The sequence below is a fragment of the Pleurodeles waltl genome, chromosome 4_2 (assembly GCF_031143425.1).
Source record: "Pleurodeles waltl isolate 20211129_DDA chromosome 4_2, aPleWal1.hap1.20221129, whole genome shotgun sequence".
NCBI classification, from domain to species: domain Eukaryota; kingdom Metazoa; phylum Chordata; class Amphibia; order Caudata; family Salamandridae; genus Pleurodeles; species Pleurodeles waltl.
In genome coordinates, this window is record NC_090443.1 from 525,783,886 (window position 1) to 525,798,745 (window position 14,860).

Consider the following 14,860-nt stretch of genomic DNA (forward strand, 5'->3'; position numbering starts at 1 on the left):
CAGCTCATTTATTGGCTCTATGTACCTAGGGTTCTTGATGAACCCACAAGCCCTATATTCCACAACAACCAGAAGAGGCCAGCAGACGTTACGGTACATTGCTTTAAAAAAAATCTGACATCGCGGGAAAAAGTTAGAGCAAAATATGTCGAGAAAAATGCCTGGTTTTTTCACCTTAATTTCATTTTTTTTTTACTTTAGCTGTTATTTTCTGTAGGAAAACCTTTGTAGGATCTACACAAATGACTACTTGCTGATTTCAGAATTTTGTCTACTTTTCAGAAAAGTTTAGTTCTCCGGGATCTAGCATTGGTTTCACACCAATGCTGGAAGGAGGCAAAAAGCAAAAAAAATTGTAAAAATGGGGTATGTACAAGTAAAATGCCAAAATTGTGTTGAAAAATGTCGTTTTCCAAATCAAGTTTGCCTGATCCTGAAAGCTGGGAAGATGGTGATTTTAGCACTGCAAACCATTTTTTTAATGCCATTTCCAGGAGAAAAACCACAAGCCTTTTTCTGCAGCCCTTTTTTCCCCATTTTTTTGTAAAACTAAAATGTCGCTGTATTTTGGCTAATTTCTTGGTCTCCTTCAGGGGAACCACAAACTCTGGGTACCTCTAGAATCCCTAGGATGTTGGGGGGGAAAAAGGACGCAAATTTGGCATGGGTAGCTTATGTGGACAAAAATTTATGAGGGCCTAAGCGCGAACTGCCCCAAATAGCCAAAAAAAGGCTCAGCACAGGAGGGGAAAAGGCCTGGCAGCAAAGGAGTTAAATAAGGACATAATAGGCGGCATGTGAGTTTGGGTGGATTTGTGAAGAATGGATGTCCACCTAAAATGTTTTATCTGCATTTTGAAAAATTTAATAAACATATTTGAAACTTCGGATGTTTGTTTACCTCCTCGTGTTCTATCAGATAACAATCAACAAAGTATCACAATTGATTTGATTTTCTGCTAACATTTCAAGGTTACTTTCGATTCTTCCTTCAATGATCAAATGAAGCACTTTATTCATGTCTGAGTGTGGCCACGCAACGCTTGGCTCGAAATCATCAGACCAGTCTCATACTTTGAGGACTGAAGACAGGTAAACATCTCGCATCTGGATTGGAACACACTCAGTGACTTAATTCTACTAGCAAGCAGCTTTGCTTAACTCAAATCTTGTATCTCATGACAGCAGGAGGTTCATTAAGAAATGGTCCACGTCAGATATCTGCCACAGTGAAGAGTTTTAACACACACTCGGACACTTCTCATTCCCTCACGGTGCCCACATGATCTTAAGTTGGGTTGATAAGTCCACACACACACACACACATCACTACACAACATGACATTTCTGCATGCGTATTCTAGCTAATAAGAGCAAACGTGGCTAGAAGGCTGCAAGCAGATTGTTCAATACAATCTGCTAAATTGCCAAGCTAGCTTGATTTAGGGGTTACACCCACTTCATCCCAAGACACACAGGTATCTGGATCCTCACGTATCCATAGGAGGTTTACAGCGACACAGGAATACAAAAAATATATAAAAGCAATAATAGTTTTAAAGCACTGAGTGTTAACCGATCGCAATGCACAATAATATGCTAGATGTATAACCCTCGAAAGAAAGAAAGAAAAATAATTAAACCTCCATTTTTTGCTGTATAGAAAGAAAATTACATCAACTCTAATACTCACTGAAAAGTGCCAGAAGATGCGTCCAGCAAAGCTGTTCATCCTGACTGAAACTGCGCTGTTCAGCCTCACTGCTGAAGTCCCGTAGATTATGCATCTGGAACAGGTTGATGACTGTGATGTGTACCAGCTGCTGCGAGTTAAATGCCTTCTGGAAGAGCATCCTCTGCAACACAGAATTTTAACTGGTACCCAAGGAAATAATATATGTTCAAAATAGTTGAACATTTACCCAAATAAAACTAAGTATGTCAGATGCTTGGGGCACTTGAGCAAAGTAAGCAAAGTAGGCACTGATTTCTAGAATAACTAAAACTGAAGACATTTTAATTTCTTGCAATATCAATACATTGACAGGCAAGTACTTTCAATTGATTAGGCACATACTGTTCAGCCCCAATTTTCCACTATCTACCCAACATCCCACCTCAGACTACTTAAAATTTCTGCTAATTTATTCTGATTTGCACTGTAAATCACGATACAAGCATGAAAACGCAGTAAGAAAAAGCAAGTCCAGTGTTGCAGTTTGAATGCACCAAGAATGCTATTAGATTCAACTTTAGGAAAGTAATTGGGTGAGTTTGTTCGCAAAACTGAATTTGTCAGTTCTAGTCGAGTGTGCAGAAAGGTATCCACATAAAACAATATTTGAAATTAGATAATTTCATTCAAGAGTGAAACCAGCTTATTGGGGGTGGGTTGAAACATCAGGCAGCAATGGAATACAGTTCAGAGTTCTGCCTAGTTCACCTGTTAAACATAACCTTAGATATGACAGAACAATCCCCACGATCCTACTCTCCAATAAGAAAAAAACAACAAAAACATACTAAACATATCTTAAATAAATTATGAAATTGCATCTCATGTATTTGTATAACAAACCCTTCATAATCGTGAAACTGTTACCCACTCTGCACTACTACCTCAATGTCCACTTCATCAGTACTCTTTGGTTAACCAAGATTACCTATGCCTACATGTTCACTTTAAGACTCACTCACCATGTTATCTGCTTATTACACAACACCGTGGCTGATACCAACTTCGCCAAGTTCCAGAAATTTCAATCACTTGATCTATTTCTTGGACAACTCGCTCTACTGACAATGGAACAGTATACTAAGGAAAGGCCTTATTCTCAAATTTGGACAAATTAACTTGCAACCTTTCGTCAACATTAAATTGATGAACCTGCTCTTCTCTACCGAGCACAACCTCCTTTTTACCACATTTCAACTCCACCATTCTAAATTCTTTACACAAAGCCTACAGCAATCCGTCCATCAAACCCTTTTCCAATTCCCAATATATCCATCACAGCCTTGAATAATCTCACATTAATCTAAGAAAGTTACATTTTTCCCCAAATACTCCTTAATCTCAATTCCACCACCTATGTCTCACACACACACACTTTTTTTTTTTTTTTAAACAGATAACAAATGTAATTCCTGATCACTATTAACAATGCTACTAAACGAAAGGGACAGGGAGAATTAATGGTCCAGCATACGTACTCCCTACAAATAGACCTAAATAACAAAGGTATGCTGTTCCAAAGGTGTGGGCCTGTGCAATTTTATCGGGCGGGTGATGTTGTTTAGGAGTACCCTCAAGCATCAGTTATGACGCTAGGCATCATCATTGGGCTAACTCCTCGCCGGACCGGCACTGCAATGTCCGACGGGCCACCACTCAAAAAGTGGTGGCTCTTATGACCGAAGATGGTGCTACTGATCAAATGAAATCAGAAGGAAGTGAAATTGTGAAAAAGGAGAGTGAGGGGTGTATTAAAATTGGCTCTGGACACCAATTGTCTTTAATGCTATATATAGGAGTCAGGCCAAGGTTAAAAATGAATCAAGGAGTCCAAAGGGAAGTCATGTACCCTATACTCCTAACAAAGTGAGAAAAGAAGGAGAAATACTCGTTCCTAACACTCGGAGGTCGACATGTTTCACGCCTGAGCGGTCTAAAAAAGATCCAATGGCGTTTCTTCAGGACCTTAAAAAACAGCAACTTCTCCTTAAGAACAACGGTTTTCGAGGACGCGCCCCCGGGTAGGTGGATCACGGACCAGAGCACGGACAGAAAGGTGCCCTTTCTGGTTGGAGGTTTTAGCGTCCTCATGATGCCTTATCTCGAAATGGGATGGGCGACCCAATAGATGGCTGACCGTGTCTGTTTACTGTAAGTGACCTTCCAGTACTTACTGTTATTTGTTCTTAAGGAGAAGTTGCTGTTTTTTAAAGGTCCTGAAGAAACGCCATTGGATCTTTTTTTAGACCGCTCAGGCGTGAAACATGTCGACCTCCGAGTGTTAGGAACGAGTATTTCTCCTTCTTTTCTCACTTTATGTTAGGAGTATAGGGTACATGACTTCCCTTTGGACTCCTTGATTCATTTTTAACCTTGGCCTGACTCCTATATATAGCATTAAAGACAATTGGTGTCCAGAGCCAATTTTAATACACCCCTCACTCTCCTTTTTCACAATTTCACTTCCTTCTGATTTCATTTAATCAGTAACACCATCTTCGGTCATAAGAGCCACCACTTTTTGAGTGGTGGCCCGTCGGACATTGCAGTGCCGGTCCGGCGAGGAGTTAGCCCAATGATGATGCCTAGCGTCATAACTGATGCTTGAGGGTACTCCTAAACAACATCACCCGCCCGATAAAATTGCACAGGCCCACACCTTTGGAACAGCACTATTAACAATGGTCAATCACACAAAAGCAGACTTCGGTATAGGTTCCCATGTCACACAGACCAGTGTCATCAAAGCAATAGGTTACTCCGTTTTCTTCTGCGCATCAACCACATTACTGAGATTCTAAAATACCTCAGGGTACAATTAACTGACATAAAATGTATTTGTCTTGTTTTAAAAAAAAAAAAAAAAAATCTATGCACAATACTTCGGCAGGACAATCTGGATATTATTTGATCAGATCTCCACAGCTGAAACCACCATAATAAGCATGCCTCCTCCCAAGGCACAATAATTATGACTCTCGGACTCCTTGAAAGCTGAACCCCCCTAAAACAGCCAATGAAATCAATGGGTGCGAGCTCATGACCACGAGGGCAAACATCATTTTTTTTATGACTTAACATTAGGGAATGTGTGAAGTATAATTGCCAATATAAATACAGCGACTTTGAGCCAGCAAAAAATAGACAACTCAACAAATCCTGTAATTTACCTGGCAGTATGATGTCATTCATGTGGGTTCCATTACACACACAGAATCAAGTACAGCTTACACATAGCCCTTTTCTCTTTTATCCATTCCCTTTGCATAAACAACTTTACAAACCCTCGATGTTGGCTATGCTATACTGTCCTTCTAACAGACCATCACGTAATTTTACATTCCACTCCATTTCTTGCGTAATTGGTCGGCCGCAGGCCAAATGTTATCGCAGCCCATTTCCTCTTTCAAGGCACCCCTGAAAACAATCAGATCCACCCACTTCATTAACTCCTACCCAGTGAGCATGACATTCTTTACCACTGGTTTCAAAGGCTGCAAGGCATCTTTTGCTTCATTTCCAAACAATAATTCCTGCATCCTCAATTCAACATGTAATATCAATTGCTCTTTATAACAAAATCCTTCATCAAATGTAACTTTGCCTGATTTTACTATTGCAGCTTTCAGCATCAACTGCTTTCCAACCAACCTCAAATGTAATAATTGCAAGTACAATGCTAACACAAAACTTGTTTCCCCACGGCATCACAACTTTCCATTTACTATGTGGTTAACTGCTGATGAAGCACGTTTTAAACCATCTGTACCACATTGCACCCAAGCAATCATTCAAAATAGCCAGACATTCTTTCCCTAAAATTAAATTACCACAAATGACCTCTAAAAGACCTTAAAACAATCTTACATTTGTTTGCATTCTACACTGTTTACTTAGATTCAGAAAAAACTGTGCGCTACCACTCTTTTTCCAAAACATTACTGAAATGTAACAGCACCTGTCAGTCAATAATTGCACCGTGTAGTAGAGTAGAATTCAATTGCTCTGTTGTGTAGGCGACATTAACAACTCAGTTCTACAACAAAATGCTTCAACGTCTTGTGATGCAACCAATTGACACCTTAGTTGCTCGTTCCCCACTGGCATTCATTAAACCAGGAGAATCAAATGATTTAATTGGTCAATATTTCTGGGTTCATCAAACACTGAAGTATTCTGTTGCGTTCTACCACAACAGTGACTCAGTATTCAAACATGTAGTGCAGCTGCTTGATAACCTGACAACCGATCTTGTTTTTCTCACATGAAGGATAGTCAGTGCACATGCACTCAACTCAATTGACATAATACAATAAGAAATTCCACAGTCAACTTTAACTTATCTACATGAAGAGTTGTCTAGAGTTGCCAGGTGATGTTCACGTGCCTAGTACCCAGCATGAAATACACTAACAGATAAATAGGAAAGAATGCTGCATGACTCTGCACTGCATACTGGGCAGTCTTAAGCCTGCATGCAATTCAAGAGCATTCTATTTTTGCCCACGGGGCCATACGTGAGACCCACGCTGCAATCTACTGTGACTTCCTTACTGGTGCAACCTTAGCTTGGTAAATAATTTTCACCAACTCTTCCTCGATTATACAAGTCAGGATTAACTTCCTGGTTACTTCTGTCACCTCCTGAACGTGCACAGGAAACACTGCTACCATCACAATGGAAGTAGAGTACAGTTTATCAACGTGGATAATTCACCAAAACATCAAAATATACCTAGGGACTAAATGGTAATATGTTGAATTCTAGGACTGAGGAGAATCTTGACTGATTCACAGTAAATAGTACACGCCTTCCTCTGTTAGAAGAGGATGCCTTGTTCCATGTTCTCTCTCTTAAATCAAGAAAACAGTTTGGGTAGCCCATGTGTGTTCAATCCCTTTTTTTAAAATTTTCGACAGAGGTTCATAAGCCTGTATTTTTCAATGTACTGAAATATTGTAGAGATTATTTCTAGTGTCTCATAATTCCAAATGTGGGTACAAATATTCTAATGTATATGAATTTAATGAAGAGTCACACTGAGTGTTCGCTTCAATGGCAGAAGGTGCAAATTACACTACAGAGTATCTACAATACAACACTTTATTTCCCTTGTTTACATACACAGGGCTTTAAATGTTATTAATGCAAAGTAGAGCAGGTCCACATAAGAACCAAAGGGGAAGATCCAGCTACACGCAACTCATGACACTTTGCAGTAACTCAGGAAGAAGCTTCAGAGACAATTAAAGCCATCACTGGAGGAAATCTTTGCTTTGTGTTAGGATGCGCCACCAAGAACTGCCCTTTTCAGGCTTGCTGCTCATCTCTAGTGATGGGCCAAGTGAGCAGAAAGACCAAGATACTCACTCAACTTCACATTTTGTCCTGAGCACTTCAAGAGTAACCCTTTAGTTACCTTCACCACAGTGGACACACACAAGACATGAACAATGCTGCTGATATGTGATCACTGTTCAGCAAATAGGGTTGTACAGAAAGGTTGTACAGAAGGGTGAAAAAAACTAATGGAAAGCTAAGACTCTGAAAATGTTACATTTATTTACAAAGGTTTGTATGAATATTGCTGACCTTAAAGTGTTCCTCCAGCTTCTCCCGCAGAGGACTCAGCTTCTCTAGGCTCCTAGTCAGGAAAACGTGACCATGGAACTTAATAAAGGCCTTGATGAAGTCAGAGACGCCCCATCTGGCCTTTACCTCATCCCGGCTACACGTTAGAGAAAAGGTTAGTCAGTCAAAAGAGCTTCACTATGTCAAACTGTAAATGAAGTCAAACTTCTAAACTTAATTTCAATGTAAAGCAACAAATCCAATACAAAAAATATATATTTTACTGACATTCAGTTTTACTATCGGGTTGAAAAATACATCAACCTTTAACTAGTGTGTACTGATGGATATTAATTATTTTCATATATCGAGAACATACCAAGCAGAAAAGAAAAAAGCATGAGTGCAACGATTTTCTCCAGAGTGGATATGCAGTTTGGTTTTAAGTTAGTAGCAAAAAGAACGAGTTACTTACCTTCGGTAACGACTTTTCTGGTGGATACATTAGCTACCTGTGGATTCCTCACCTAATGAATACTCCCATGGCGCCAGCATTCGACGGAAATCTTCTTCCTAGTCTCTGCACGTCGACGAGGACGTCACTCTAGCCCACGCGACGCCGTCTGACGTCATACAGGCAATAAGAGGTCCTCGACGACGTGCGGACGTCAGTACCAATCATTTTTTACGTGCATGAGAACAACCAGGCAATGCAATGAAAGAGCAAGGCAACATCCCATTACATTGTAAAAATACACAACATTGCATGAATAACTGTAAATCTTTTATATATATATATATATATATATATATATATATATATATATAAAAAACTCTCTTTTTAAAAATATATATATATACACATCAAGTATATACACAAAGATATATACATATATATAAATATAATATATACAACATCTATTGCACCCTCAAAGACCAAGAGGAGCGTACTCAAGGATTACTTGGTAAGACCAGAAAGGCAACGGGGAGGCGGGTGGGACCGTGAGGAATCCACAGGTAGCTAATGTATCCACCAGAAAAGTCGTTACCGAAGGTAAGTAACTCGTTCTTCTGATGGATACAACTACCTGTGGATTCCTCACCTAATGAATAGAGTCCCAAAGCAGTACCACGCCCGGTGGCGGGTGCCTAAATGGTCAAACCAAGAAATCCTGCAGCACTGACCGTGCAAAATGGCCGTCCCTTCTGACCTCAGAGTCCAAACAGTAATGTTTCGCAAAAGTGTGAAGGGACGACCAAGTTGCGGCCTTGCAGATGTCGACCACAGGAACACCTCTGGCCAAGGCCGAAGTGGCCGACTTGGCTCTGGTGGAATGAGCTCTAATGCCCTCAGGAGGGTCCTTCTTTGCCAAAGAGTAACAGATTTTAATGCAAAGAACCACCCACCTGGAGAGTGTTCTCTTGTGGACTGCCTTTCCTCTCCTCATCCCACGTACCCGATGAACAGCTGATCCTCCAGCCTGAAATCCTTTGTTCTATCAACAAAGAAGCTCAACGCCCTCTTTGGGTCCAGACGGTGCAGTCTTTCTTCCTCTTTAGAAGGATGAGGCGGAGGATAGAACGTGGACAAAGTAATTGTCTGAGCCAAATGGAAGGGTGAAACAACCTTCGGGAGGAAAGCAGCCTTGGTCCTCAACACCACCTTATCCCCATAAAAAGTCGTATAAGGGGGCTTTACCGATAAGGCCTGCAACTCACTCACTCTCCTTGCAGATGTTATAGCTACCAGAAAAACTGTTTTTATAACCAAATACCTTAAGGGGCAAGAATGCATAGGCTCGAAAGGGGACCCCATAAGAAAAGTCAGGACCAAGGACAAATCCCATTGCGGCATAACAAATGGTTTTGGGGGATATTTATTTAGAAGACCTTTCAAGAATCTGATAACAATAGGGGATTTAAATAACGATGGTTGGTCTGGAAGACAAATGAAGGCTGACAAGGCAGACAAATAACCCTTAATGGTAGCCACTGCGCAACCTTTCTGCGCTAGAGACAGAGCAAAAGACAAAACGTCCGATAGATGAGCATGTAGGGGATCAATCTGCCTCTCTCCACACCACGCAACAAATTTAGACCACCTATTAGCGTAGATAGATTTAGTGGAGTGTCGCCTGGCCGCTAATATAACATCCACTACATAAGGCGGGAGAGAGAAGGAACTCAGGTTGCCCCGTTCAATCTCCAGGCATGTAGGTGCAGACTCTGGAGGTTGGGGTGTAAAACCTGCCCCTGCGACTGCGAGAGGAGGTCTGCCCTGAAAGGGAGACGGAGCGGAGGGCACATTGAGAGTTGGAGAAGGTCGGAGTACCACACCCTCCTTGGCCAATCCGGAGCTATTAAGATGACTTGGGCCCGGTCTTGGCAAATCTTCCTCAATACGCGAGGAATCAAGGGTATGGGAGGAAACGCGTAAAGCAACTGGCCGCACCAGCTTATTTGAAACGCGTCCCCCGACGCTCCCTGCATCGGATACTGGAGGCTGCAGAATAACGGACAATGCGCGTTCTCCAGAGTAGCAAACAGATCTACCCGAGGAAACCCCCACCTTTGGAAGATCAAACGGGCTTGATCTGGATGGAGACGCCACTCGTGGTCTGCCGAGAATTGGCGACTGAGACCGTCCGCACGTACATTCAAGACCCCGGCCAGATGATTTGCTACCAAGCAAATGTGATGGTCCTTTGCCCAGGACCATAGACGAAGAGCTTCTCTGCAGAGAAGGTACGACCCTACTCCTCCCTGTTTGTTTATGTACCACATCATGGTAGTATTGTCCGTCAGGACCTGTACCGACTGACCACGAAGGGAAGGGAGGAAGGCCTTGAGAGACAGACGTACAGCCCGTAATTCCAACAGATTGATATGAAACATCTGCTCCTCTGGAGACCAAAGGCCTTTGATCTCCAGATCCCCCAGATGAGCTCCCCACCCTAGAGTGGAAGCATCCGTTATGACCGTGGCCACTGGTGGCGACTGCGCGAACGGCTTTCCTTGTGAAAGATTGTTGCTCGCAATCCACCACTTCAAGTCCACAGCAGCATCTCTGGAGATCTTGACAGCACCTTCTAGATCTCCTTTGTGTTGAGACCACTGCCTTCGGAGGCACCACTGAAGAGCCCTCATGTGCCAGCGAGCATGCGTGACCAACAGAATGCAGGAGGCAAACAGACCGAGCAGACGAAGGACCTTGAGGGCTGGAACTACCGCTCCATTTCGAAACATTGGAACCAATTCCTGAATATCTTGAATCCGCTGAGGCGGAGGAAAGGCTTGACTCAATGTTGTATCCAGTACTGCCCCTATGAACAGGAGGCGCTGAGAGGGCTCCAGGTGAGATTTGGGCTCGTTCACCGAAAAGCCCAGGTCGAACAACAACTGAGTCGTTGACTGCAGATGATGCGACACAAGCTCCGGGGACTTGGCTTTGATCAACCAGTCGTCCAAGTAAGGGAATACTGCTATCCCCTTCCTTCTGAGCTCTGCCGCAACCACCGACATCACCTTCGTGAAGACTCGAGGTGCTGAAGTAAGACCAAACGGAAGGGCCGCAAACTGATAGTGCTGCGATCCCACCATAAACCGGAGATACTTCCTGTGTGACTTGAGTATCGGGATATGAAAGTAAGCATCCTGCAAGTCGACAGACACCATCCAATCTTCCTTGTTCAACACCAAAAGCACCTGAGCTAGGGTCAGCATCTTGAACTTTTCCTGTTTGAGGAACTAATTCAAGATCCTCAGGTCCAGGATTGGTCTCAACCGACCATCCTTCTTGGGAATCAGGAAATACCTTGAGTAACAACCTCGACCCCTTTCCTGCTCTGGGACCAACTCTACCGCGCCCTTTGAAAGGAGGACTTGTACCTCCTGTTCTAGCAACAGGAGGTGTTCTTCTGAACAATAAGATGGGCGGGCGGGATGAGGGGCGGGAACTCCCGAAAGGGAAGGGTGTAGCCTTTTCCCACAATACGGAGAACCCAAGTGTCCGTTGTAATAGTCTTCCACTTGCAGAGAAAATGCTGTAATCTTCCCCCTACAGGAGAGGAGTGAGTGGGAAATGGTGGAAGCCTAAGGCTGCTTTCCCTGCTGCACCCCTCCAGAGGACGAGGAAGAGGCAGAGTGCTGCTGAGAGGCTCCTCTGGTGCGGGCCCTCCCTCTCCCTCTAAAAGATCTATAGGGATGGGAAGAGGCAGGTTGCTGGAATCTCCCCCGAAAGGAAGAGGAGGAGGAGCCACGCCCAAATCCCCGAAACCTCCTGAAAATCCTGGAAGAGGCAGAGGAAGAAGGAGCTTGGAGTCCTAACGATTTGGCTGTGGCCCTGCTCTCCTTAAAGCGTTCCAAGGCCGAATCTGCCTTGGCGCCAAACAGCTTGTCCCCATCAAAAGGGAGATCCAATAGGGTTGACTGCACATCCGCAGAAAACCCCGAATTACGGAGCCAGGCCTGTCTCCTTGCCACCACAGTCGTGCCCATTGCTCTGGCCACCGAGTCAGTCGTGTCCAGCCCAGACTGAATAATCTGGGTCGCGGCAGCCTGGGCATCTGAAACAACATCCAAAAGACCCTGGGGAAGCTCTATAAATGATGAGGAAATGTCATCCATAAGAGCATGAATATATCTCCCCAGGATACAAGTTGCGTTGGTGGCCTTCAACGCCAGACTGCAGGACGAAAAGATTTTCTTGGACTGCGCATCCAGTTTCTTCGAGTCCCTGTCCCCAGGCACCGTCGGGAAAGAACCAGGCGCTGATTTGGATGAACAGGAGGCCTGCACCACCAAGCTCTCCGGTGTAGGGTGCCTAGAAAGAAAGCCAGGGTCAGTTGGTGCAGCTCGATACCTCCTGGCTACGGCTCTATGAACCGCTGGGGAAGATACTGGTCTCTTCCACACCTCTAGCACCGGATCCAGCAAAGCGTCATTAAACGGCAATAGAGGCTCTGCCGCAGCTGAGGCCGGATGAAGCACCTCTGTCAGAAGGTTCTGTTTTGTCTCTGCCACCGGCAAAGGCAGGTCCAGAAAACTAGCTGCCTTCCGTACCACTGCGTGAAAGGAAGCAGCCTCCTCCGTGTATTCCCCTGGAGACGAAAGATCCCACTCAGGGGACGTGTCCAGCCCACTGGCTGTATCTAGACCATGCAGTCCATCACCAGAGTCCTCTAGTTCTCCCTCTTCCAGGACTCGTTGGTACTCCTGCTCCTCTAATAAACGGAGAGCATGTCTCCTTGAATGAAGCCTCTGCTCGATACGCGGAGTCGACAATGCCTCCGCCGAAGCCGAAGATCGGCGCCGATCTTCAGAAGCCACTGATGCCGCGTCCGGTGCCACAGGTAACTTCGGCGCCGATGAAAGAGCACTCGGAGCGGATGGACCCACCGGAGTCACAGGACGAAATCCCGACGACGGAATGGAAATCTCCGGGACCAATCCCTTCGAAGCCACCGGAGTGGCCACCGGCGCCGAGCCCACGTTCCCAAAAGGGAGAAAGGGCATAAAGGGTGCCGGCCGTAGAGGCGCAGGATCACCCAATGAAAAGGCCAAAGGGCCAGCCGGAGCACCCCCTGGAGCCATCTGTTGGAAGATGGTATACATCGCATTTAGGAATGCGGTACTATCGGCTCCAGGGGTGGGAAAAGCCGGATACTGGGGTGCCTGTATCGAAGGCGACCCAGACGCCGGCCTCGACGTCTGCGACGCCGGAGACAACACCAGAGGCTGCACCACTTCAATCACCGACGCCTGTCCAGGTGAAGTCGGTGACGCCGGAGAGGGCAACGGCGTCGATGGATGCGGCGTGACCGTGGGACTGACCTCCCAAGTCCTCCGGCGCCGATCCGAAGACCTGGAACGAGTCTCCTTGCTTGAATGGCGCCGTGATTCTCTACTCTCTTATTGCCTGTATGACGTCAGACGGCGTCACGTGGGCTAGAGTGACGTCCTCGTCGACGTGCAGAGACTAGGAAGAAGATTTCCGTCGAATGCTGGCGCCATGGGAGTATTCATTAGGTGAGGAATCCACAGGTAGTTGTATCCATCAGAACAGTTATGTTCTCCTCCCTCCTCCCCCCCCCCCCCCGCCCCCCCCCATCAGATTGTGGACTGACATCTGGAGCATAACTGCTCAATCAAGATAAGACTGACCTCGAATAGTCATATATTTGAAGTTCTGGTTCTGCATCATAGGAATCTTCATCACAGTAATGCATGCTATAAATCCCTGCAACATGCTTTAACCCCAGAACACTTCATATCTACATACTGCTTTGTATTTCAAGAACCAAGCTGCGAGGTACAATATGATGTGACGTATCCTTGAGAAGCCTATTAAAGGCAAGACTTTCCCAAATTTTAATCTGTTGTTCTAAAGAATCCTTTTTTAAAAATCTGCATTGCAGCACACACAGTCGAAACCGCTGCATACATGGAAAAGCAGAGCCAGACAGTCTTGCATTATAAAAGTCTGAGAGGTTAAAAAAAAAAAAAAGCCATCATTCGCCCCCTTTAGAAGGCCAGAAGCCTTATACTTCCTATGACGCCTTTGGCTGGCAAGTTTTCGTTTAGAAGCAAGCAGCTTACATTTGGCATGACCAGATCTGCTTCTGTCTCGAATACCCAGAAAAATGAGCCGGGGAGGAAGGACAATTATTCATGAACTGTAGTAAGTAACCATGTCTTTTGCATCACAGAATCTTCACTGATAGTTATAGATGCACATTAGAAACAAATACTAATATAGATCTACAAAATCTCTGCCATTGTAGGGAGGAAGAAACAAAATGGTTACTTACAAGTATGAGTAGTTTTGCACCCTGAAGAGTTTTCTGGATTCATATGTTGTTATTCCACCATCGGGCTACGTCAAACACCATCTGGTGCTAGGTCCATCCCCTACATGACGTCAGAGGGCACCCCGCCGGAAGACCCCGTGTGTGGTAGCCATATTCAGATTTTTTTTTTTTCTCTCTTTTTTTTCTTCATGAACAGCTTATATATTAATAAATATGTATATAATGACCTCTTTGCCATCTGTTTGTCTTGTACTCATCTCTGGTGTAGTGGGTGGGTCCCATGTGAATCCAGAAAACACTTCAAGCTGCAAAACTACTCCTACTGGTAAGTCACAATTTCCTTTTGCAGCACAAATCCTTTTCTGGATTCACATGCTGTGCATTAGATTATGTAGCAGTTTCCCCTTCCTTGGTCTGGGTGGGGTCAAATGAGGATGTGCTTGCAAACATGTGCTGTAATACCTTCTGTCCCACCTGACCCTCCTTATGCATTTGTATATTCACACAATTATGCTTAGTGGTGGGATGACTATGTTGCTGCCGCGCAAATAGTGTCTATGGGCACATTTGCCATGAATGGTAGAGTTGCGCCCTTCTTCCTTGTTGAGTGTACCTTAGGGCGATAGGGTAGAGATTGTCCTGCAGAGGAGTAGCATGTTTGTATTGTTTCCACAATCCATTGTGCGATTGTTCCTTTTGTAACTGTGCATCCTCCCAAAGCCTTGGAGGCCTGCTACCACTTCA

At 44.5% G+C, this 14,860-nt stretch overlaps 1 protein-coding gene across 6 annotated transcripts in view; it reads right to left on the minus strand.

The window, feature by feature from the left end:
- SMG7 (SMG7 nonsense mediated mRNA decay factor) overlaps positions 1-14,860 on the minus strand; it is a 468,256-nt gene that overhangs the window by 344,117 nt on the left and 109,279 nt on the right. For all 6 annotated transcript variants that reach the window (XM_069232041.1, XM_069232046.1, XM_069232045.1 and 3 more), the window contains 2 exons: positions 7,329-7,464; positions 1,694-1,856 (listed from right to left, as the gene is read on the minus strand). In XM_069232041.1, coding sequence (XP_069088142.1) covers positions 1,694-1,856; positions 7,329-7,464 — 299 coding nt within the window. The remainder of the gene's footprint in view (positions 1-1,693; positions 1,857-7,328; positions 7,465-14,860) is intronic.